The 21,310-nt window shown below is 49.9% G+C and overlaps 1 protein-coding gene across 1 annotated transcript in view; it reads right to left on the bottom strand.

The window, feature by feature from the left end:
- MYOCD (myocardin) overlaps positions 1-21,310 on the bottom strand; it is a 90,258-nt gene that overhangs the window by 15,282 nt on the left and 53,666 nt on the right. Inside the window, exons 2-4 of the mRNA XM_072937066.1 lie at positions 9,455-9,520; positions 5,986-6,041; positions 1,674-1,749 (exon numbers count right to left, since the gene is read on the bottom strand). Coding sequence (XP_072793167.1) covers positions 1,674-1,749; positions 5,986-6,041; positions 9,455-9,520 — 198 coding nt within the window. The remainder of the gene's footprint in view (positions 1-1,673; positions 1,750-5,985; positions 6,042-9,454; positions 9,521-21,310) is intronic.

Here is a 21,310-nt window from a genome sequence, read left to right as displayed (position 1 = left end):
AAAATGCTGTGGACTTTTGGAGGTGACATAATTACTGTGCTTCAGGCCTCCAGGGATAAAACGAGCTGGGGAGGAGCAGAGCAGAGGCAGGTAGAGAAAACCTAGCAAAGCCAGCTGAGGAAACCCCACTTGTTAAAGGGTGACAGAAGAATAGCAACTTTAACAGAAAGATTTCCTGAACAAAGCTCCTCTCTTGGACCAGGTGTGAGTAGTGAGGGAGTGGGATTCTAAACCAGAGCGTTTCTAAACCCTTGAGGGTCTAAAGTAAGAGCAGCTGTGTGTAGGTTGTTCTTTCTTCAAAGCCTGGACACTCTCTGCAGGGCACACGAGCTACAAGGCTTGACACCATGGAGATTCTCTACAGGAGGCCAGGAGAGCTGGTCTAGGGCCATTCAGATTATACAGAGCAGTGAACACAAATAAACTCCCTGAGGTGAACTGTAACAGAAGGGAGGCCTGTAAGGCACTTGGATGATGCAAACTGTGTCACCTGGCCAGTTCAATCACCTCTGGGTGCAGTTGTGAACAAAATGGATTTGTAAGTCAAAGCCACAAAATGGATATGGCAAGACACAGCTCTGAAACGCAGAGCAGGATGGACAGAGGTGTGAGCTGCAGGCAAGGGGCTGTGGGGCAGCACATGCACCTTGCTGAGTGCACAGCCAGGCACTCGCTGCTCTCTGCAGTCTCTCTCCCCTGGCTGGCTCTGTCCCTGTCCATGCCTCCACATCTGGAACCATCCCCCAGCTCCAGTCCACATTGCTTCTATTATTTAACCTAAGGGAAGGACTCTCTCCAGGTCTTCAGCAAGCAATGGTGCTAGCTTATTTTGGGATGGAAACCCAGGGGAAAAGCAAGGCAGCAACACTGATCCAGCACGGGACCCAGGCTCAGCCCTCCTGCCTGCCAGAGGGAAAAAGAAATACAGATTGCATCCATGCTGAGAGCAGAGGGCAGCATTCACAGCTGCCAGAGAGTGATCTGCTTCTTCCAGACAAGTGACAGGACTCAAGGAGGGAGGGAGGCTGCACATCCTCTCTGTCTCTAAGGATCTTGTTATCTCTGGAGATAAGCAGGGACACTGTGGTGTTCTGCTGTCTGTGATGGGATCCAGCCCTGCCAGCTCTCTGCCTGAGAGGGAACACCAGGGTGGAAGAGGAGAGAGCTGCTGTGGCTCACAGACTGATAGCAGGGCTTTTCATACAGCTCTGCCTGGGTCACTGACTGCACAGGCTGTCACATAGAATATCCAGAGTTACAGCAGCACAAAAGATGTCCAGCCTTGGGGAGGTGTTACATTGACCTGCTGGAGGAATTTCAGTGCCCTGGACAACAAATTCCCTGGGTTTGCTCTTCATGATCAGACATTGGCACCGGCGTCTAACAGAGTTCTCTCTCACAGCTGTTCCCTGGAGCACCTTACTGCCACAGATGGGAGAAAGACTGGGTGGCCTTGGGACTGTGCCTGTCAGGGAATAGAAGTGTGTCCTGCTTCCTGAACACCAGCTCTGGACAGAATTTCACACAACTCCCATTTGAGTCTGCCCCCCATGAGCAGCTGGAGCAGAGTACTGGTGATGAGATTCCTGGAGGAACACAAGAAGGGCAGGAGAAACACAAGTCCCAGGGCAGGGGACACAAGGAGGATGTGGGAGAAGCTCAGGCAGTCTTACCTTGCAGAATGTGCATATTGACCAGGTCTGACCGCTCAGGCCTGCTTCTGATCTTGTGCTTGAGATAATCTTCAGTCTGCAGAACACAAATGCAAAGTTACCTGCCTAGAGCAGCAGAAAGGCACTGAGAGCACCTGCCCCTGGGCCATCCCATGATTCTTTTGCATTTATTACAAGCTGGGTTGAGTGAGCTCCTAAATGACACTGAAATGTGTGATTTTTCATCACTGAAATGCTGGCTTGTTCTTGGGTAGAAGTTATTCAGAAAGGGAATAAGGTGCACGTAGCTGCTGAGTGCTCCCTGCACCCACTCTGTGCCCTTTGCCACCACTGCTGGGCTTCTGATGCCTGAAATGTTCTGAGAACTCACAGGCAGGGTGACACCTATTCCCTGGGAGTGGTGGGCCTGTCCACCATGTCCCCTGGTGAAGAAAAACTAGAGCTCAACTTGGACAAGCTCTTAGCTGAGCTGAGCTGCAAGAAGAAATATTACAAAAATTGTACCTAGTTCAAAGAGACTAAAATCCTAAGGATAAATATAAAATAGTACAAGCAGCTGAAGCAAAATTGGAAATCTACAGTACAAAATGTACAGGATCATGAGAAAAAGATCTTGTAAGGACTTCTGCAGCCAGGATCAGGCAATGGAAAGTGCTGTCTGTGTTCCATAAACAGGAGAAATAATTCTCAGCATACTGCTGAAATGGCTACAGGATTTAATGCCTTTAAAAAACCATCCTCACTAAAAAGACAAATGGCTTTTTATCAAACAGGTGGCTCAGCCAAGAACCTTCAGCAAGAAAAGAGAAGAAACCCCAGTTGTCAGGCTGGAGAACGGGTTAGAGGGTGCTCAGTGGAGTTAAATGTTCCCAAACAATTTTGAGACACAAGGCTGGAGTAATAGCAGCTATCTATGGCTCTTCAGAAAACTGGGCAAAGGAGAGTAATTGCTAGCCTTAAAAGAGATGGGCAGAAGAAACCAGGAAATTATAAAGCAGACAGCAAGATACTGGACCAAATAATCAAGCAATCTATATAAATGAATTTTGAAGATAGCATGGAGGTGAGCAACAGCCAGGATGGATTTATCAATAACAATTCACGTCACACCAACCAAAATTCCTTCTAAGGAAGAATGACAGTTTTCTGGTACAGGAATAAACAATGAATATCATGCAGCTTGACTCAAAGCATGTTTTGACATTATCTCCCATGGCTTTCTCACATGCAAGCCAGAGAAATTTGGTCTGGATAAGACTAATATAAAAAAAGAGCATAGCTTTGGATCACTAGAGGAATTGGAAATGGCTCAGAGTCTAAACAGAAGAATAAATCAAATCCTTTTACAAAGCAATTTTTTCCTGCTAGTCAATATATTAGTTAATGCCTTGAATGATGGAAGACATACTCCCTCATTCTGAATCCTTCAAGGCTAACTGATTACAGTACACCATGATTTGGCACGACTGAAGATCTGAAATACATGTGCTACAGATTCAAGAAGGACACTTGGGAAGGGCTGTGGTCAGGTCACAGTTAGCCACAGTTAAGCCAGAGGATTAAGCACTGCAGTGGATGAAGACTTAATGCACCAGAGATGCTCCTGCAGTGGTCACTGGACAGGGCCTTAGGCAGAAATGAGTTACTCCATGCATTAGGAAAGTATAAAAGGCTCTGGAGAACCCAGTGGTCAGCAGCTGACCCACAGCCCCAAAGCAGCAGGGGAGGCACAGCACAGGGTGTAACTCAGCCCTGCTCTGTGCCCTGCATCTGAAAGGGTCCTTGGAAGGCTCTGGGCAGCAGCTGCAGACATCAGCCCTGAGTCAGAGCTGAGATCAGTGAGGGGGCTGAGGGGAGGTTGGTCTGCCCACAGGTGAGATGCCTATTGGGGCACAGGATGCAAAGCAGCTTTTGAAAGAGCTGCAGGAGAAAAGAGACACATTTCTGAATATGCACACAGTAGTGTGCTCAAACTCCAGCAGAGCAGCCTGGGCTGGGAATCAGGGGCCAAGAGCTCACAGCACAGCTCAGAGAGCACCAGAGCACATCACTGGCAGTGGGTGTCTGTCAGTGCTCACACATTAGTCAGGACCTTGTCACTCTCCACAGCTCCTGAAAGGTGGCTGTGCTCAGGTGGGGCTGGGCTCCTTCTCCAGGAACTGACAGAGGCAGAGGACACAGCCTTGAGCTGCACCAAGGGAAATACAGGTTGGATATTAGGATAAAGTTTTTTACAGAAAGGTGATAAAGTTCTGGAATGGCTGCCTGGGGAGGTGGTGGAGTCACCATCCCTGGGTGTGTTTAAACCAGACTGGATGTGGCACTGGGTGCCAGGGTTGAGTTGAGGTGTTGGGGCTGGGTTGGACTCGATGATCTTGGAGGTCCCTTCCAACCCAGTGATTCTGGGATTCTGGGTTTCTGGGATTCTGTGAGCTGCCCAGTGGGGCTGTTCTGCTCTGGGGCAGAGCCATGACAGCCACCCTGCAGCCCCTCTGTGCTGGGGTGAGTGCTGAGCCCTGCTGAGCCAGACAGCCCCAGGAAAGCCAGCCTGCACTCTGTCCTCCACCCCAGAATCTATTACAGGACATCAAAGTCTGCAGCGCTGGCCTGCTGCCAGCCTCTAACATAGCCAGTGACATGTTTAAATAAATAATAGACATTTTATTTACTAAAGTCTTTACAACGCCTTACCCTTCCCCCATATTTTTCACAGCTTATTTCCACCAACACAGTCCCGTGCTTGGACCATGTAGGTTTGCCTGGTTCCTCTGCCAGGTCAGAGCAAGCTGGTGTCTGCACCTGAGTGCATTTAAACTCACATAATGCATTTCCAGCTAACCCTTGGGTCAGGTTCAGACTTGGGCTCAGCTCCAGCTGCTGTCCCACAGCTGTGTTCCTGCTGTGACTTCAGCTCCTTTGGACCCTGCCTGTTAATAAGCTGCATTTGTGTCTCTGGGGTGCAAATAATGAACCCTTCAGATGTGACCTCTTTTAACATCAGCTGAAGCAGAGGAGCTTTCACAACGCATGAGCAGTTCTCTTATTTCTGTTTGCACATCAGCTTGGGGGTTATCAGCTAAACAACAAATGTCTTTGAGTAACTGTCTGGAAACAGCTGCTGATCTTCCCTTTCCCAGGTCTAAGCAGGGCAGATTTGCAAGGGAATAATGTTAGTTATGGGCTGTGCTCTGTGTCTTCATTAGCACTTTCTAAACTTGCCCATGGTTTGGGATAGACTAGACCATCCTTCCCCTTTCCCCAGGCAACTAGCCAGTGAAAGCTTTTGAAGAGAAAGACAAAGAGACACAAATGTATACTTTAACTGTAAAATATATGACACTTCAAGGATACTTTGGATTGCTTAAAATTTTTTAAGCATACTAATCTTTCAGAGTCATGCTGTATTTCTTATGTTCGCCATTTATTACCCCGGGAGACTTGGGGCAAGTGATTTGGAGTGTGTTTAAGTTCAGAAGAGCACTTCCCTGTATTTCACACTCATTCTTCCTTGCAAAGGTCCTTTCTCATGTGACTGCAAGCACATTTTGCAGATTAATGGAACAAATTCTTGTGTCCACGCAAAACCTGCATGATTAATTGCTTCCCTTTCCGGGACCATCCCTCCAGCTTGATCAAGGCTGCATTGCTGGTGACTGGAAAACCAACGTGATTTCCCAAAAAGCGTTCAGACCCCAGAGTTTTGCAGTTTTCTGGAAATGGCTACTGCCTTTGGCAGTGTTTAGGGAAGCCTGGCCCATTTCCCCATTGAATGTTGTGTCCTGATGGGCAAGCTGCACTGCAGAGCTGAAAGCCAGAGCTCCTGCCTGGTGACAAGTGTGACCTCCCTGGGGACTGGCTGCAAGTGGCCCCTGCGTTGCCCTGAACGCTGTCTGATGTGTTCCCTCGGGCTGGCCCCGCTCTGACCTGGCTGCAGGGGTGCAGAGCAGCCAGCACAGGAGGAGCAGCCCGTGGATGTGACCCGCAGCACCGGCTGGACATTTACTGCAAGGACTGCCAAAGCCCTGCTGAACCCTGCCCTGCCCACAGCCTCCTGTAAAACCCCACAGCTCAGCACACAGATGCCCCATTTGCCCTTTTTTAAGCCATCCCTGCTCAGAGAAGGGTGCTCCAGAGCATTAGTGAGCCTGGAGACATTTCTGGAAGCAGAGCAGGTGCCCTGCCCCTCATCCTTGGCCACTGGGCCAGCGTGGAGGGTGCCAGAGGAGGGGACAGTGTGGAAGGTGCTGTCAAACCCGGTGGCTCATGCAAAGCAAGCCCATGTGTTCCCTCACTGGGAGGGCTGCAGAGTTACCTTGGCTCGCTCCAGACTTTTTCGCTGTTCATGGAATGCAGATGGGCTTTTCAGTGCTGCAACAGGAAAGAGAGAGGAGCAGTCAGCACAGGAGCGGAAGCAAGCAGCTACCAGGATATTCAGCAACAGCATTTTAATGAGTGCCATAAAAATAGCAACACAAACTAGCTGTTCTCTTTATTGTGCTGGCTAAAAATAACTCAGGAAAGCTCTGGGAAATCCCATGCTCTCAGCCAGTCCATGGCAAGAGAGCAGGGGGGATGGAGAGCATGGGGAGAGCAGGAGGCACGTGGGCAGGGAGGGGTGCAGGCTTTGAAACACAGTGGGGCACGTCAGAGAGCAGATAAATCTGTTCCCTGTCATGTTCCCTGCAGGTGGTGGAAGGAACCACAGCTCCAGAAGACAGATCTGGGAAGAGCAAACACCTGTGAGGGACCTCAGCTGAAAGTGAAACCTGTAGGTGACTAAGGCTGGAGGTCAGCAGGAAAATGAACACCTGCCTCAGCTCTCGGGGTCTGCAGTGCAGCCTCCAGTGGTCCTTTATCCATCTTCTGTCACTGACCATGACTGGATGTTTGTCCTGTCCCCTGACCCCTCAGAAGCAGCTGTGTAACATGGGACATCTCATGGCAAGCAGCATCTCCTGACTCAGGCAGGATTAACCCAGTGGTGCTCCCAAAACCAGGCCAATAATCCCTGGCTCTTGGAGCAGTGAACACCAGTGCCACGGAGCAGCCTGTACTGGACCCATGGAGAATCTTGCACATTTCCCTTTTCACTGTGGTGCAGCAGAAATTGAGGCAGAATTTGCATGGCGAAGGGGTTAATACTTCTCACATCCTACAAAAATTCTTTTCTGACTGTGTAAGCAGACAAAACTAACAGTTACCACTGGGACAAGGAAGGGGAAGGTGTCCTGACCCACAAAAACAGTCTGCTGCAACTCTTTGCCTGGCAACAGAAATTCTCTTTCCATCTTCTGAATGGGATCCAATAAAGACAGAAACTATTTTTCATGCAGGCCTTGTTATCCTCCATCAGTCTAGGGGAGGATGAAAAGAAGACTGGGGAGAAACAGAAAAGGTTTGGGGGCCCTCTGAATTGGCTTTTGGTAGTCAACACCCAGGCAAGCCCTGGACCATCCAGTGAATGACAGAAAAGCACAGAAGGCACATTCCTGCTCCTGCCACTTGGAAAGCAGACAGACAGACAGACAGACAGACAAGCTGGTGGTGCTGTGCCACACTAGGTGAGCAGCCACCAGCACTGGTGGCAGCTGGTTGAATCAGAAGCAACATTGAACAGTGCACATGAAAATGAAGTTAGCAGAGAGATGACTTTCCCAACCCTGCTGATGGGAGGTACTGATGTTGGCAGTGTGCTGCAGGCACTGACCAAGTGCTGCAGAGTTTAGTAATCGACCAAGATTTTTGGAGGAATTTTGGGGGTGCTGCAGCTTGTATCAGTCTGCAGAACAAATAAAGACATTGTTAGCAATACCAGTTCAGAGAACTCGTCAGGGGAGGACATTTCAGCATGAAATGGGTGCGGGCCTGGGGGCAGAAGGGCAGAGGTGCTGTGTGGGGTGTTGATCACCTGGGGACTGCTGTTTTAAGGCTTCAGTGAGGATGAGGTGGTGGCTGTGTACAGCAGGAGGGCCGTCAAGCACAGGTATTTTTGCAGTCCATCACAGCCAGGGGGACTCGCCTGCTGGTCCTCAGAACCAACATGGCATGGGGAGATATGGTTAATAAAGACTTGTTTTTCCTAAGGAATGTCTGCACATGCCCAAGCCATGGGGAAACTGGCTGGGGCTCCCATGTATTAAATGCTAACATCTGACACTTCCTCTTGATGTCAAATTCAGCAGTTAAATTCTGCGTGTTTGTTTTTATAATGGCATAAGTGCCTTTTCTTCTATTACTTTCAGTGAGTGAACCGTGCTCAAGTTTCCCAAAATGGTCTTCTTGGACAGAAACCAGACTGCAAAATGTCAGCCTAGAAGCTGGGAGTGCAAAGAAGCTGTAAGTAAGAGGAAAATACCCTTCAGTTGCCATCAAAGATCTTTGGCTGAATACTTTGCAGTGTGTAAGGTTTGAGGTGTCGGGTGCCACGTGTGACAGAGCAGCCTCGCAGAGCAGCCCCAGGTGCACAAACCTTTCATGCTGGCCCATGTTCTTGCATTATTCTAACAAATATCACAGCATTTTGTCCAAAGCTTCAGCTCCTGGAGTCCTGTGATCAAAGTGCCTGCTCTTTCATGGCAGGCAGCATAAAATCGGAATGCTTAAAGAAATAAGCAGGTGAAAAATTGACAGAGTATGCATTTATCAGTCTCAAAACCATTGATCATTTTGGCAGTCCTGATTTTTGTCACCCTGCTCAAGTTTTCTAATGCTTGGTGTTGACAGGAATGTCCTGAGAAGGCGTCTGTTGTTCAGCACAATCCTCCAGGAGGGACAGGGGAGGGACAGGGTGCAGCAAGCAGTGCCAGAGCCATGCTCTTACAGAGGTGGTGTTCTGCTGCTTAGGCAAGAGCTCCATCACAGTCTGCAAGGACAACCAGAAGAGACAGAAGTGACACAGCCTCTGGAAAATTGTGATCTTAGCAGCGAACCCAAGGGGTCCTTGATGAGACAGAAAGGATAATCCTCTACCTGGGTCCCAGGTAAGCACAGATTTGCACATGGAGCCTGAGCTAGGTCAGGATGGAGTATTCCACTGAGCAGGGCTGAGCTCCCAACATCCTTTCTCCACTGGTGCTACAGCTTTCATGATGCACCTGCAGGTGCAGAAGGGGATGGTTTTCATTCACTGACTTTTTGGGCTCTAGCAGCTGCCTTTCTGGTGCAGAATGATTTCATGATAACGCTGTCCTGGAGTTTGTCCTTCAGCTGGAATGCCAGGTGAGCAGGGGTGGCTGGGGTCAGAGGGGGAACATGTGGGGTTCCCTGCCTCAGGTGTGCACTGACAGCTCTGCGCCGTGGGGTCCTGCCTGGGCACAGATCTGGGTATGCCTCAGTCCTCCAGGGATTGCTTTTGTGCACCAGGGCCAAGGCAGTTCCCAGAGCTGCCTTCCTCCCCAGCTTCCTCATCCTGTCACAGAGACTCCTGGCCTTTACAGGGCAGGAGATTCTCTGCCCTTGCCTTGTGAACAGCTTTGTGAGTCCTCTGCTTGAGCTGGATCTGCTTGTCCTGCTACAGTGACCTCTGGGACAGGGGAGCTCTGCAGCTGCAGGTTTGGATGGTGTAAGGCAAGCATCTCTCCTGACTTCAGTCTGAGCAGGGCCGTGGCAGTCTGTGTGATAAATGCACTGTGCAGCACCGGGGATATCTCGTTCCTGCAGCCCCCTGGAAGCTCTGAGCTGTGGGGTCTGAGCAGGCAGCTGGTGCCACATCGTGCCCCAGCAGTGCCAGGATGAACACAGCCCCCTGAGCCAGGGTGACAAGGGCAGCAGAAGATACTCACGTGGCATGATGCCTTGGTCTGCCAGCTGCTCCCGGGTCCTTCTCTGCTGGAGCCGTAGCTGTAAAACTGTCAGAGAGAGAGGGTCAGAGAAAGGGGCAGGATTGTTCTGAGGTGCTAACACAGGGACAAGGTGTGTGGGTTTGTGTGTGGCACTGATCCCTGCTGCTGCTGGACCAGCCTTGTGAACAACTGAGCTCATCCCATCGCCCTGGGAACATGCCTGTACTTTGAGGTAGTGTCATCTTCTACACCTTTGGTTTTGCAAATCTTCGAGAGGACACCCGTGTCACAAGGTAAAACACAAAACTCAGTTCCCTGTTTCCTGCTGGAAGCTCAGTACGGCTTGCCAGGACTACAGACACCTCAGTCACAACACAAGCACACATTTCCCTGCCCAGCAGCACAGCCCCAGGCTGCTCCTCCTCAGCTGCCCGGAACGAGCTGGGGTTGGAAGGACAAGAAAAGCAGAACAGCATTTTTGTCCTTGGGAGCAACCTGCTCTGCCAACAGCTCATGTACAACACAGCTTTCCTGGGTGTGGGATGGAGCTGAAAACCAATCCCTTCCAGAGCAGTCCCCAAAGCAGGGGGCTCCCTGAGATGCCATTGCTTGTGACTTTTCCGTGTCCTCTGTACAAACCATCTTTCACATTCAGAGCAAATGTTTAGTGAAGGCTTCCTATGGGACAATGATCTCCTGCCAAATTCCAGCACTTCTTTGGACACCAAAGATAGATTCTTGCTGCGAGGGAAAAATGTAGCCTTGAATATGTGGTAAAGTCTGTGCATGTGTGCTGCTCTTCTTAACACAGGGTGAAGCTGATGGCTGAAGTCACTGGCAAACCTTGCTGCCAGGGGGGTTGAAACCCTCCTCTGCCCCATGGCACCACCCTCAGTAAGTGCTGGTTCTGCCTGTGGATGTGGATTTGGACCCTCACTCTCTGGGCACCTACACTGCACCCAGTTATTGTTGTTGTCGGACACAAAATGAGTACACAGAAGTTTGGTAAGTTCAAAAGAGAAAAAAAAGTGTGTTTTATTTGAACATCTGGTATTTATAGAATTCTAAAGGTCGTTGTGGATAGGAGGATGGAATTATTACTTCTTTAACTCTATTGGTTTAAAGATTAATTAATAATTTCTCTCTACTTACAGAGAAATATGCAAATTATTCTATTTTTATATGAAATGGTGTGGGAACTCTGACTTTCAAATATGCAAACATTATTAGAAGGTTAAAGAAGTTTTATGAGAACTTTAAAATTTTCAAAATAACTATAAAAGAAAACACTTTTAAAAATCAGGGTAACAACTTATCTGCACCCCCTTTGCAGAAGTCACCCCTTCAGGGCCCCTCAAAACCAAAGGGGACAGCCCATGCTCTGGGGTGCCCGTGTTTCCTCCTGGGCTGTGCAGGCAGGTTAAAGGTGACCAGCTCCTGGCTGGGGCCTCACACAGGGTCAGCTGTACCCCACTTTCTCTGCCCAGAACCTTCCCTGTGACTGCTCACAATCCTGAAGAATTGTGCAGAGCTTGGCACTCTCCCTGAGGAAGAGATGGATCTTTATGGAATAGGTGAGCTACAGGGGGTCAGAAACTGTCCAAGAATAAAAACAACCTGTTGCTCACCCAAGAATGGTTCTCTACTCTCCTATCCTGGTGCAGTGCCCCAGGCATTAGAGCAACCTGCCTTCAACTGAGGCAACTTACACACAACATCACATTATGAACGGAATCAGAGACAGCAAAGCCTTCTCCAGTCACACACCACCCTGCCAAGGACACAGCAGTGCCCCATCAGGCTGTAAAATATCCTGAGTGAGGCTCCTCCATCACTTCCCTTCACAGCTCCCACGGGTGCCAAATTATTTGCACCATTTCACTGCAACTTCCGAGCCAGCCAGACCAAGTGATGCACCACATCCTCATGGGCAAGGGGGATTCCAGCAGCCTGTGCACTCAGGGCCACATTCCCTGCTGCTTCTGCTTATTTCCCAGCAAACAAACAATCCAGCAGCCCCCCGGGGCAGCCAGCTGTCAGCCAGGCTGCTGAGGAGGAAAAGGAGAGGGTACAAATCCCCCTGGGCCATAGCTGGGAAGGTGATGATGATTTCCCGGGTGGGGGTGTAGGATTCATCATCTGCCCTGCTGCAGGGAGTGATGAAAACCTGTGGCTCTCACTGCCACAGCTCTGTTACTGCAGGAGCAGCACCTGGCCACCCAAATTCCCAGATCCCACTGCCTTGCAGTGAGCAGGGCACAGGCTGGGGGATCCCCCCTGCAGCTGGTCCCTGCTCCACCTCACAGCCTCTCCTCTGCCTCCTGCCCTGGGCATAGACTGTCACAGAGGGGATCTGGAATAGTCATTTTGTCTCCAGTTTGGTTTTTGTGCTGAGGGGTAGAAAGGCTGGGAGCCAGCAGTGTCACTCACTGCTCTGAGCAGTTCCATGGGCAGGTCACCTCCCCTAGAAAGGGAGTTCAACATGGGCCATGCTGAACTTAAAAATCCCCTTAAGTCTGGCCCATCCTTAAGCTACAGGTGAGGAGGAAAACTTTATCCAGCCCTGTCTGTTCAGGGCATGCTGTCAAATAATGTGAGGACAGGCCAGTGCAAGTACCAGCCACTTCCAGGAGCAGCACACACTTAACAGTTGAAAGATTTATTCAGCCACCAAATATTCATCCCAGTCTGGACCTCCTCATGCAGTAGGATGCATGACTTGACTCTCAAATATTTCTATGGATTTCCAAAACCTGTTGCAAACCATCTGAAGAAATGTAGTGGACAGTGTCAGTCAAAAATGCTGAACATCCCTGCACAAGAGGGAGGCAGCCTCGGAGGCAGCACTGCAGCTTGGCAGATGCCAGCTTGGGTCCTGCACCTTTCCCTTACAACCAACAGTGCTTAAAAACAAGGCTGGAGCAGCCCCTGGCACCATCCAAACCATCATTTAGCTGCTTCTTTCCCTGTGTCTGAACCCAGCTGCATTCCTTTCCTCTTCCTTTGCTGCGTGTCTGGAGGCCTGAGCTCTGAGTGCTGTATGGGAATTAAATTTTCAAGAACATTCTTATTTTTCTCTGCTAACACTTCAGTGGAGCATTTATCACATGAAAAGTGGTGGCTGGAGCACTGAAGAGACAATCTTTGTCCCACCCCTCAGCATCCTTGTTGCAGTTTGGATGGTGAGAAGTGCCAGGCAGGGAGGAGCGGTGCACACTGGCCATCCTGTGCCACCACCAGCTGGCACCAGCCTTTCTTTCAGCAATCCTGCTCCCTGCTGGGGTACCCCACCGTGAGAAACCCTCCTGGGATGATGAGAGACATGGCAGACCTATCCCAGTGAATGTGCTCATGAAGTTTTTCTGTTAGAAATGCTCCTCACTTCTACGCTAGCACAAGTCCCACTCACTGATATTGGCTTCTAGAAATGTCCTGTGCAGAAGGGCTGTGGCAGTGGTGTCTGTTCCTCTGAGCTGCCCCAGGAGCAGGAGTCTGTTCTCAAAGCAGGATGTGGGCAGAGTGTGGGGCTCCTTCCCAGCCAGGCAGCATCACCTGGAGTGATTCTGAGTGGGGGACAAGCCAGCCAACCTCCTTGGTGCTGCTCATGGGACTTTTCTGGAGCTGCTGTTTTGCAAAGCCAGCTTGGCCAAACTTTGTCTTGAGCTTCTCCATGGATCTCAGCCCACCTGCTCTGCCCAGAGCCATGAGCCACAAAGAGATTTCTCTGTAACATCTTGTCTCCAGGCCTGTGTTATCCTCTGACAACGTGGCCTCTGTGGGACCTGTGTGAGCAGAGATGAAGTTGGAAATGGCACTGCTCAGCCAGGAGAGCCATGGATAACCCTTGTCAGTCCCTTCCCAGGTGAGCATTGCTTTATCTCTGCCTGCAATATCACTTCAGAGCTGGGGGCATTTTACTTCTAACAGACAGATGTGCTACAAGTGTGTGTTACCTGGGAGACTGCACTGAAAAATCTCTACATGGGTGAGAACTGCATTTCTAACCCCAAATCCAGGTCTTCAGGTACCTTGGAAAAGACTCTAGGCTAGCACAGCTGGCTAGCAAGGAGCCCAGACCACCAAATGGGCACAACCAGCTGTGAAATCCCTCTGAATCCAATGTAATGTGCAACCCTAACCTAACCATGTCCTGAGAGCAGACTCTCCCCCTGGAGTCCCCCCTTCAGCACCCCCATGAGCAGCCCAGACAATGTCCCCTTTGATCTGTGCTACAACACATGCTTGACTGACAAAGAAACACGACTGCCCATTAAAACACTGAGGGATGAGAGGCCAGAAAAACGAAACCAACCGCAAACTGATCTACAACAAGACAGTGTTTTACAAAAACTTCCCAAAACATTCTCATCAGTTACAGCAAGGCCATGGTTTGCACACACACACACTGACTGTGACCTGTATGAGTTCATGATCTGAGAGGAAACACAGGCGCATGCTTTATCTTTGGACACCAGGAAAATCAAAATAAAGGTTCTGCCAACACGCCTGGCCAAACACCCTACCAAGACCTATTCTCTTCTGCCTTTATTGACCTGCTGATTTTGGTCCAAATTGCTCTGGCCACCAGAGGCAGACAGAATAAATTCCTCTCCCATCTCAGTTTCATTCAGGCCCTGTGTGTAAGCATGAATACTTCCCTCCATGGAGCCAGGCAAGTCTTCTCTGCAAACCCACACCCATGTGTCCACAATTAGGTCTTGGTTCCCCATGCCAAGCCATGCAGAACTTTATTTATAGTGTTAAACTTTCACTTCTCACCAATTATCTGTATTACCACTGAAGTTAGGCAGATGTTGGCCCTGTAAGCTCTTGCCATATAGCTGCAAAAAAAAAGATCGGGGCTAAGGTTGGATCTGCATTTGTCAGCTTTCTTTGCTTTGTCTGATGCCGAAGCTTCTCCTCTGCTGGAGCACAACGGGTTTGTACTCAGAGCAAGAGATCACATAAATGACCATCTCTGGGAAGAGTTAAATGTGTTTCTGGAACAGCACTTTGATGTCCTGTTGATTTAGTGCAATCCCATTGATAGCTGGATCGTATGGGACAGCATGGCAGATTTGAAGAATCATCATTCCTGCAAAATTTGTCAGGATGACCTCAGATCAGAATATTTATCTTTGGCCAAACAGACAAAATAAAGAGGCACAGAGCTCCTCGAGGAAGGGAAGCAGGACCCTGCAGGACTGCAGCAAGGTGCTGATTTTCCCTCTGGAGTGGTTAAATGCCTGGCACTGCAATAGCCACTGTCCCTCCTCATGGCATAGCTGTGCTGGTCCTTCACTGGGACCATGGGAGAGACAAGAACAGCAGAAACCACTGCAGCACTCAAGGGATGAATGCTGGGCACGCTGAGAAAAGCCACTTCCACCACCACAGCAGCCTTTTCTGGGTAAACACACTCCTGCTTGCTACTGATGCTGTTGTGTGGAAATGAGGGACAGGAGAGCTGACCCTGGAGCCACACCACTGCCACCATCTTCTAGCTGCCACCTCCTTGCTCCACATTCTTCCTGGTGCATAGCACAGAGATGAAAGGGGTTCTGGGAGGAGGAAAAACAAGTAATGTACCTGCAGTTCCCCTAAACACACTCACAGAGCTCCTCCAGCTGCTTGGCGTGTGCAGGCCAGGCAGAGACAGCAAAAGTTTAGTTATTAAGATTTACTTCAGCCCTCTTCGATATTGGCCTGGAATCCTTCAGAAGGGATTCAGGCTCATCATGAGTCATGGAGCACAGCTAATCCTTCCCAAACCTGGGCAGCAAACAGCCTTGCACCTGCTGGCTGAGAGCGTTCCCAAAGCGGCGGCGCATGGCTCCGTGGGCTCTGCATTTCGGGGTGATCCCTCCCACCTCTCTGTGAGCTCCACAGCTCTGGAACTGCTGCTGTCCCCTCTCACAGCCCCTGAGCCATGCAAGGCAGTGTGGGGCACGGCCATGGGCTCTTTGAGGCTTTCAACCCTCTTCCAAGCGAACGGAGGATGGTAAATCCGAGCTCAGCACCTCCCGCCATCCCTGTGGGGCTTTACAGATGACAAAGCCTGCACACAGAGCAGGACACCACAGGAAACTGTGCCACAGAGGCTTTGCAAATAAAAAATAGTCCATTAAGTATTACCTTATTTTTTTTTCTCTGTTCCCCATGTTATTAAAAATCCAGCACAGACTGGAAGTAGCTTTATTGACTTATTTGGGTTTCTCAGCATTTCGGTCTCCTCCCTCCTCACACACTGTGATAACCAGGGCTGTGCTGTGGCCATGTCCCACGTTAGCAGCGGTCACAGCCTTGGGGACAGCGAGGTGCAGACACACATTTGGGAATTTGGTGAGCCCGGCTCTAACAAAATCAACAGGCAGAGAAACCTTGTCAAATGGGAAGCCTGCCTTTCACCAGGCCATAGCAAGGGACAGCAGTTGTGGGAATAAATCACGAACCAAAGAATGCCCCACAAATTAACTGTCCTAGAAATGCTGAAAGGCACGAGAATTTATGGATGCAAAGACCCACAAAGTTTACTTTTCTTGGAGAATCATTTGAAAAATATGTTTAGAGAGCCTGCTGTTGGTGCCATAATAAAGCCAGCTTACAAATAAACCAGAAATGAGCCTTACAAACAATCCTGGTTCATTTGAAAAGAATGCAGGGACAATGCACAGCCCGTCCTCCGCTCCTCAGGGAGGTGGCAGTGTTGCTTTGTACATGCTGGAGGAATTGTTACAGACTGAGATTTTTTTCAAATGAACAGCAGTGTACCATAATATACCAACAAAATTTAAGGAATGACTTAATCTAATGAAATGTAAGATCAGAGCGATATGGAAACCACACCAAAGACCTGGACCCAGGCTTTGTATAATTCAGCCAGACTAGGACACTTGTGTTTGCACACACACTCTGGGGTTTTCAACCAATTGCCAACTTTGTATTTGCTGAGAAAACAAAGTTTAAGTTGACCACCCAGCTATCTAAGAGATCCTGATAACACCACTCATGTCTCCCATCAGTACCATAAATCTCCCATTTCATTATCTACAATGAGTAAGGAGGCAAAAACACACACGGCGTGGGTGACATGCCAGAGCGGGTGCATGTTCCAGCGTGACTGCCCCGTCTGGATTGAAAGCATCCCGTACAGCACATGCAGCTGATTTATCTGTACATCCTCACTGATAATATTCCCAGGGAGAACTTTACCTCTGGGAAGGTCAGAGAAAGCACCTTGAGAACAACTTTTTTGGGCATTACTGTTAAAGTTTACAAAGCAACAAGTCAGGTTACCCACTCCCAAGGAGAGCATACTTACAATAGGTGCAGCCAGTGACTAAAGGCATGAACATCCAGCAGAGGGGCTGCTCTAGAAGCGGCTGTCCCATAGTTCACCTTCACTCACCTTCACTCAGTGAACGTCCCTGGAGCAGCCCCTGCCTGGTGCTTCCCCTGACTCAGAGCCGGAGGCATGTTTTACTGCAAACCCTCCGCGAGCGGCAATCAATTGTGTGCCTCTGGTTTTATTTCTCTGATGATGTCACTTTAAATACTTTTCATGTTCCATTTGTTATTTTTACTTCTAAAAATGACGCATTTCTTCAAATTCATTTTTCTCCAATTAGTCACAAGTTAATGGAAGGAGCTCGGCTGCCTGCCTGTCAGAGAGGGTGTCAGGCCCGGCCTCTCCGGGATTATCCCACACAGACCCACAAGAGCACCTGGAATACACGGATGGCATCAGGCACCTTGTTTATCCCAGATGCCCTCTTGGCTCCCTGCCCAAATCCTTCGCAGCAGGGCTGGAGAGGAGAACCGGGAGCTGCACTTTTACCGAAATAAACCACAGACACAGATCAAAGACAGCGAAAAACCAGGAGGAAAAAAAAAAGCAAGAGAGAGGAAGGGAGATGCGTCTCTCCACTTGTGGAACAGCCTCTGTAAGAGCAAAGCCGTGACAGCTCCACAACCCCTCGAGTCTTTTGCTCACATGCTGCTTCCGAACATTTAATGCAAAACACTCTGTGCCTACTGCTTGACAGAGAGAGAAGTTTTAAGAGAAATCTCAAGGTTTTCCCTACCTGATCTGAACTTGCTCCGGATCAGCAAGGAGTGCTCAGACCCCAGGAGAGTCATGGTGACTCAGGGACCAGATCCAGGCGCCCCTCACTTAAACCATTAACTCCTCCACGGGGAAAAGCCGAGCAAGCCGTGGTGGCTGGCGCTCAGGATTCATCCAGCTCTCCTGGGCTCTTGGGTGCTTTTACAGCCGGCTGGCAAGGAGCAGCAAGTGGCTTTGTAAGGTTTGGTCCCATCCAGCAGTGACCCCGCACGGACACCGGCTGCTCCCCCCGCGCAGCGCTGCGCTGATGGACGCGGAGCCGGCGGAGCCTCCTCCCGCTCGCAGTTCCCTGCCAGCAGCTGGGTGTCCTGGCTGATGTCACCGTCTAGCGGGGAGCAGCGACTATCGGAAAGGGTCTTAGCAAAGACAGAAGTTTGATATCTGATCCTAATTACTACCGGCCGTACGCAGCCAATCCCGGCGCTCCCCGTCTCCGCCGGCTTTGGGAGCCGCTGGAAATATCAACAGAGGAAGGGTTTAACTCTTTGCAGAGTGGTGGGACACGGCTCCCGCACCTCCCGGGGGCTCTGGGGGGCTCAGCTCCCACGGCTGAGCGAAGGGATGCGGTCGGGATGAGCGTCCCGGCCAGAGGATGCCTTTGGGAAGGTCACTCCGCCTTGGTGCCCTCCCGGCCGGTGGCACCTGGGCATCCCTGCTGCCGCTCAGGTGTGCCCAGAGCCCTGCTGCTCTGCCCACGCCTTTGCCAAGGGGTTATCCACCCGGGTTATCGTGCCGTGGCACACGGACACGGGGATGGGAGGTCCCAGCGCCCTGTGCCACAGCCGCCCCAAGGAGGCTGCATCCCTCCCCACCCAGCAAAGACGCTCTCAGAGGAGAGAAGCTGATTGCAAACACGCAAAATAAAGAGAAACGGACCCTTTGAGGCTCTCCAAGCCCACATGTGGTTCACTTGAGTGGGTGATCTGCTGGCACCTTTTATTATGTAATGTAAGGAGTAGAAGCCAAGCTAAGGCAAGGGCAGATTTCGGCTTCCCTGACATGTGGGTCTCACCTAGGAAGGTGTCTAAATTCCCTCTAGGTCATAAAAATACTTCAGGTCTGGTTTGAAGTTTTGTTGGGATTTTTTTTTTTTTAATTTTACTTTATTTTAATCCCGTGGTTTCTGGGAAGTACTCCTAAACAGTTTGGGATGGGGATAGGAATTTCAGGGCTTCTACACTCATTTTCTCAGAGGCTCTGATTCATCAGAATCCCAGTACAGCAGAGAGCTCCTCGGGTCTCTTGCCCTCATGTAGTCCATGTGATAGAAGCACAGAATCATTTAGGTTGGAAAAGCCCTCTAAGATCACCAAGGCCAGCTGCCAACCCATCACTGCCAAGCCCACCACTGCCCATGTCTCTCAGCAGATAATCCACACATTTATTGAACATTTCCAGGCATGGCCACTCCACCACTGCTCTGGATGGCCTGTTCCAAAGCCTGAACACCCTTCCACGGAAGAAATTTTTCCTAAATCCTGGCACAAGTCCAGACCATTTCCTCTTGGCCTATTGCTTGTTACCTGAGAGCTGAGGTTAAGGAGGCTGTCCTGAGCTGAGCTCCCTCCTTACCATGGGCTGGATGTGATTTCCTGCTCATGCTACAGCTGATGGATTGTCCTTAACCACTGGCAGGGGAGAGATGATTTAAATAAATTGATCTCCAAGCATTGAGCTGAGCTGGCAAACAGGGTTTTACTGTAGTGTCTAGCAAGGTGGCCAGAGTCCTGTTCCTCACTAATTTTTCCTAAGAAATGTCCTCTCTAATGAAGCTAACATCACAATCACAACAACGAACAAACTCCACCTCTCGGCAGAACCATGCCATGAAAGCTCAGGGACGAGGCAGGGCTCATTGATACCCTGTGTCTCAAACTGCAGAGTTTGGGGTTTTTTGCTTTGTACTTTCTTTAGCTTTGTACTTTTTTGCTTTGCAAACTCCTGTTTGATTTACTGCTCCTGCTGGCCAAAGCTCCGCTCAGGTATCCCTGCTCCCTTTTGGAGTTTCCAATTTCTTCCTCCTTTTTTTTTTTTTCCTTTCCTTTTCCTTTTCCTTTCCTATCCTTGGGATACCAGTGGGGGATGGAGACACATCTTTCTTAGGAGGTGACACAGCCTATAACAAGCTCTAATTTGTTGACTCATCTCAGCAAATTGCTCAACTGCTGAACCCACAGTCCTGAGCTGGTATCTCCCTGTGATGGTCCTTCCATGAGAGTCAGCCTTGGACACGTACTCTTGGTGTCCTCAGGAAACAGGAAAGTTGTTTCTCCTAAACCCCAGAGGCCACCACAGACACTGAGCCATTTGCCTGGCTGCTGCCTGCTTTAGGTAGCCCAGAAATATTCCCACAAAGTCCCCGTGAGTTTCCAGAGCTGTCGTTGCCCAGCCCTGGTGTCCTGGCTGTGTGTGCACTACTGTTCATCTCTGAAAAGGGCCTGGCCACCAGCTGCATTGCCACCTGTCTCTGGAAGGTGACACAGGCACACAGATCCCTGCAGAGACCACAGCTGCTTCCCATTCCCCCCTTCCCAGCTCTGCTATATCACCTCTGTTGTAAATGAGGTCATCTTGACTGCACTGAGTGAAAGAGTGAGCCTGAAATGCCAGAATAAATTAGTCATGGCAGGGAATTCCTTTGAACTGAGAAGTCACATCCCAGAATCATAAGGATATCAGATCTGAGCTGCCCACCAGATCCCAGGAAGCCATCCCTTCTAATCTTCCAACACACCCTATTGTTTATGGGACTGATTTCTTTTAAAGCAGATTGTTTGTATATAGAGTTGCAACTATGGGAAAAAGAACCAAATTGAGCTGAAGTTCCAGTGAAACCCCTGTGGGGACTTGGAGGGGTCAGTGTGTGACAGTGTCTGTGCCAAAGAAAGGGAGTTTCCCCAAACCTGGTGTTCTGCCAGTCATTTCTGCTCAGACTGTCCTGTCCTGTGGGAATGAGACTGGTTTGTCTTTGATTTCTTTTCTCTAGCACCTGGTAGCTCCATTTGGAAAAGACCCCTCCTGCCATGGCCTTATTTCTTGAATCTTCACAGCATGCTTTGCAAAAAGACAGATCTGATGTCTGAACTGCCCATCCTGTGTGCAGAGTAGTGATAATTTGCTGTGTGCTTGTGCAGCTGTTGGTGTCCAGGGTCCCCTGGGGAGGGACAGAGCTGTACTGGCACACAGCTCTGTGCTGAATGTCCTCAGGCTGGCATAACTCTGAACCCTGAAGGAATGGGAAGGCTGGAAAGAGAGTTGCTTTTACAAATCTGCTGCTCAGGAGGAGTGCATTCTTCCATTCATACCCAATACAGAGTATGGAGCAGCAGCCAAGGGCACAGGGAAACCTGTGGCCAAGGCTCACAAGGAACTCTGGACATCCTTTGGAGAGGCCAACAGCCAGGATGTCATCATTGTGATAGAGAATGGAACAAGAAATCTTTCCCTGAGAAAGAATTTTCACTGAACTGGCCATTAGTGGATTTGGATTCAGGGCAGATATGAACCTCCTGCTCTGAGACTGCACCAGCAGAGCTCCAGCTCATCATGGCCTTTAGGAACCTGAGGAGAAATTGTCTTCTCTTTGCGTGCCTGAGAGTTGGAGGTGATTTGCACAAAAAAGAGCTTGTGGCTTTCACATGGCAAACCATCCGGATATTCCTCTCCACAACCTGGGACAAACCGAGGCTTTCTGAGCTGGAGCTGGCGAGGCAGCAGTGTCTCTGCCCTGT

This window comes from Taeniopygia guttata, chromosome 18, assembly GCF_048771995.1.
Source record: "Taeniopygia guttata chromosome 18, bTaeGut7.mat, whole genome shotgun sequence".
NCBI lineage: Eukaryota > Metazoa > Chordata > Aves > Passeriformes > Estrildidae > Taeniopygia > Taeniopygia guttata.
Note: the sequence above shows the minus strand (reverse complement) of the source record. Positions and strands in the feature narration are given on the sequence as shown.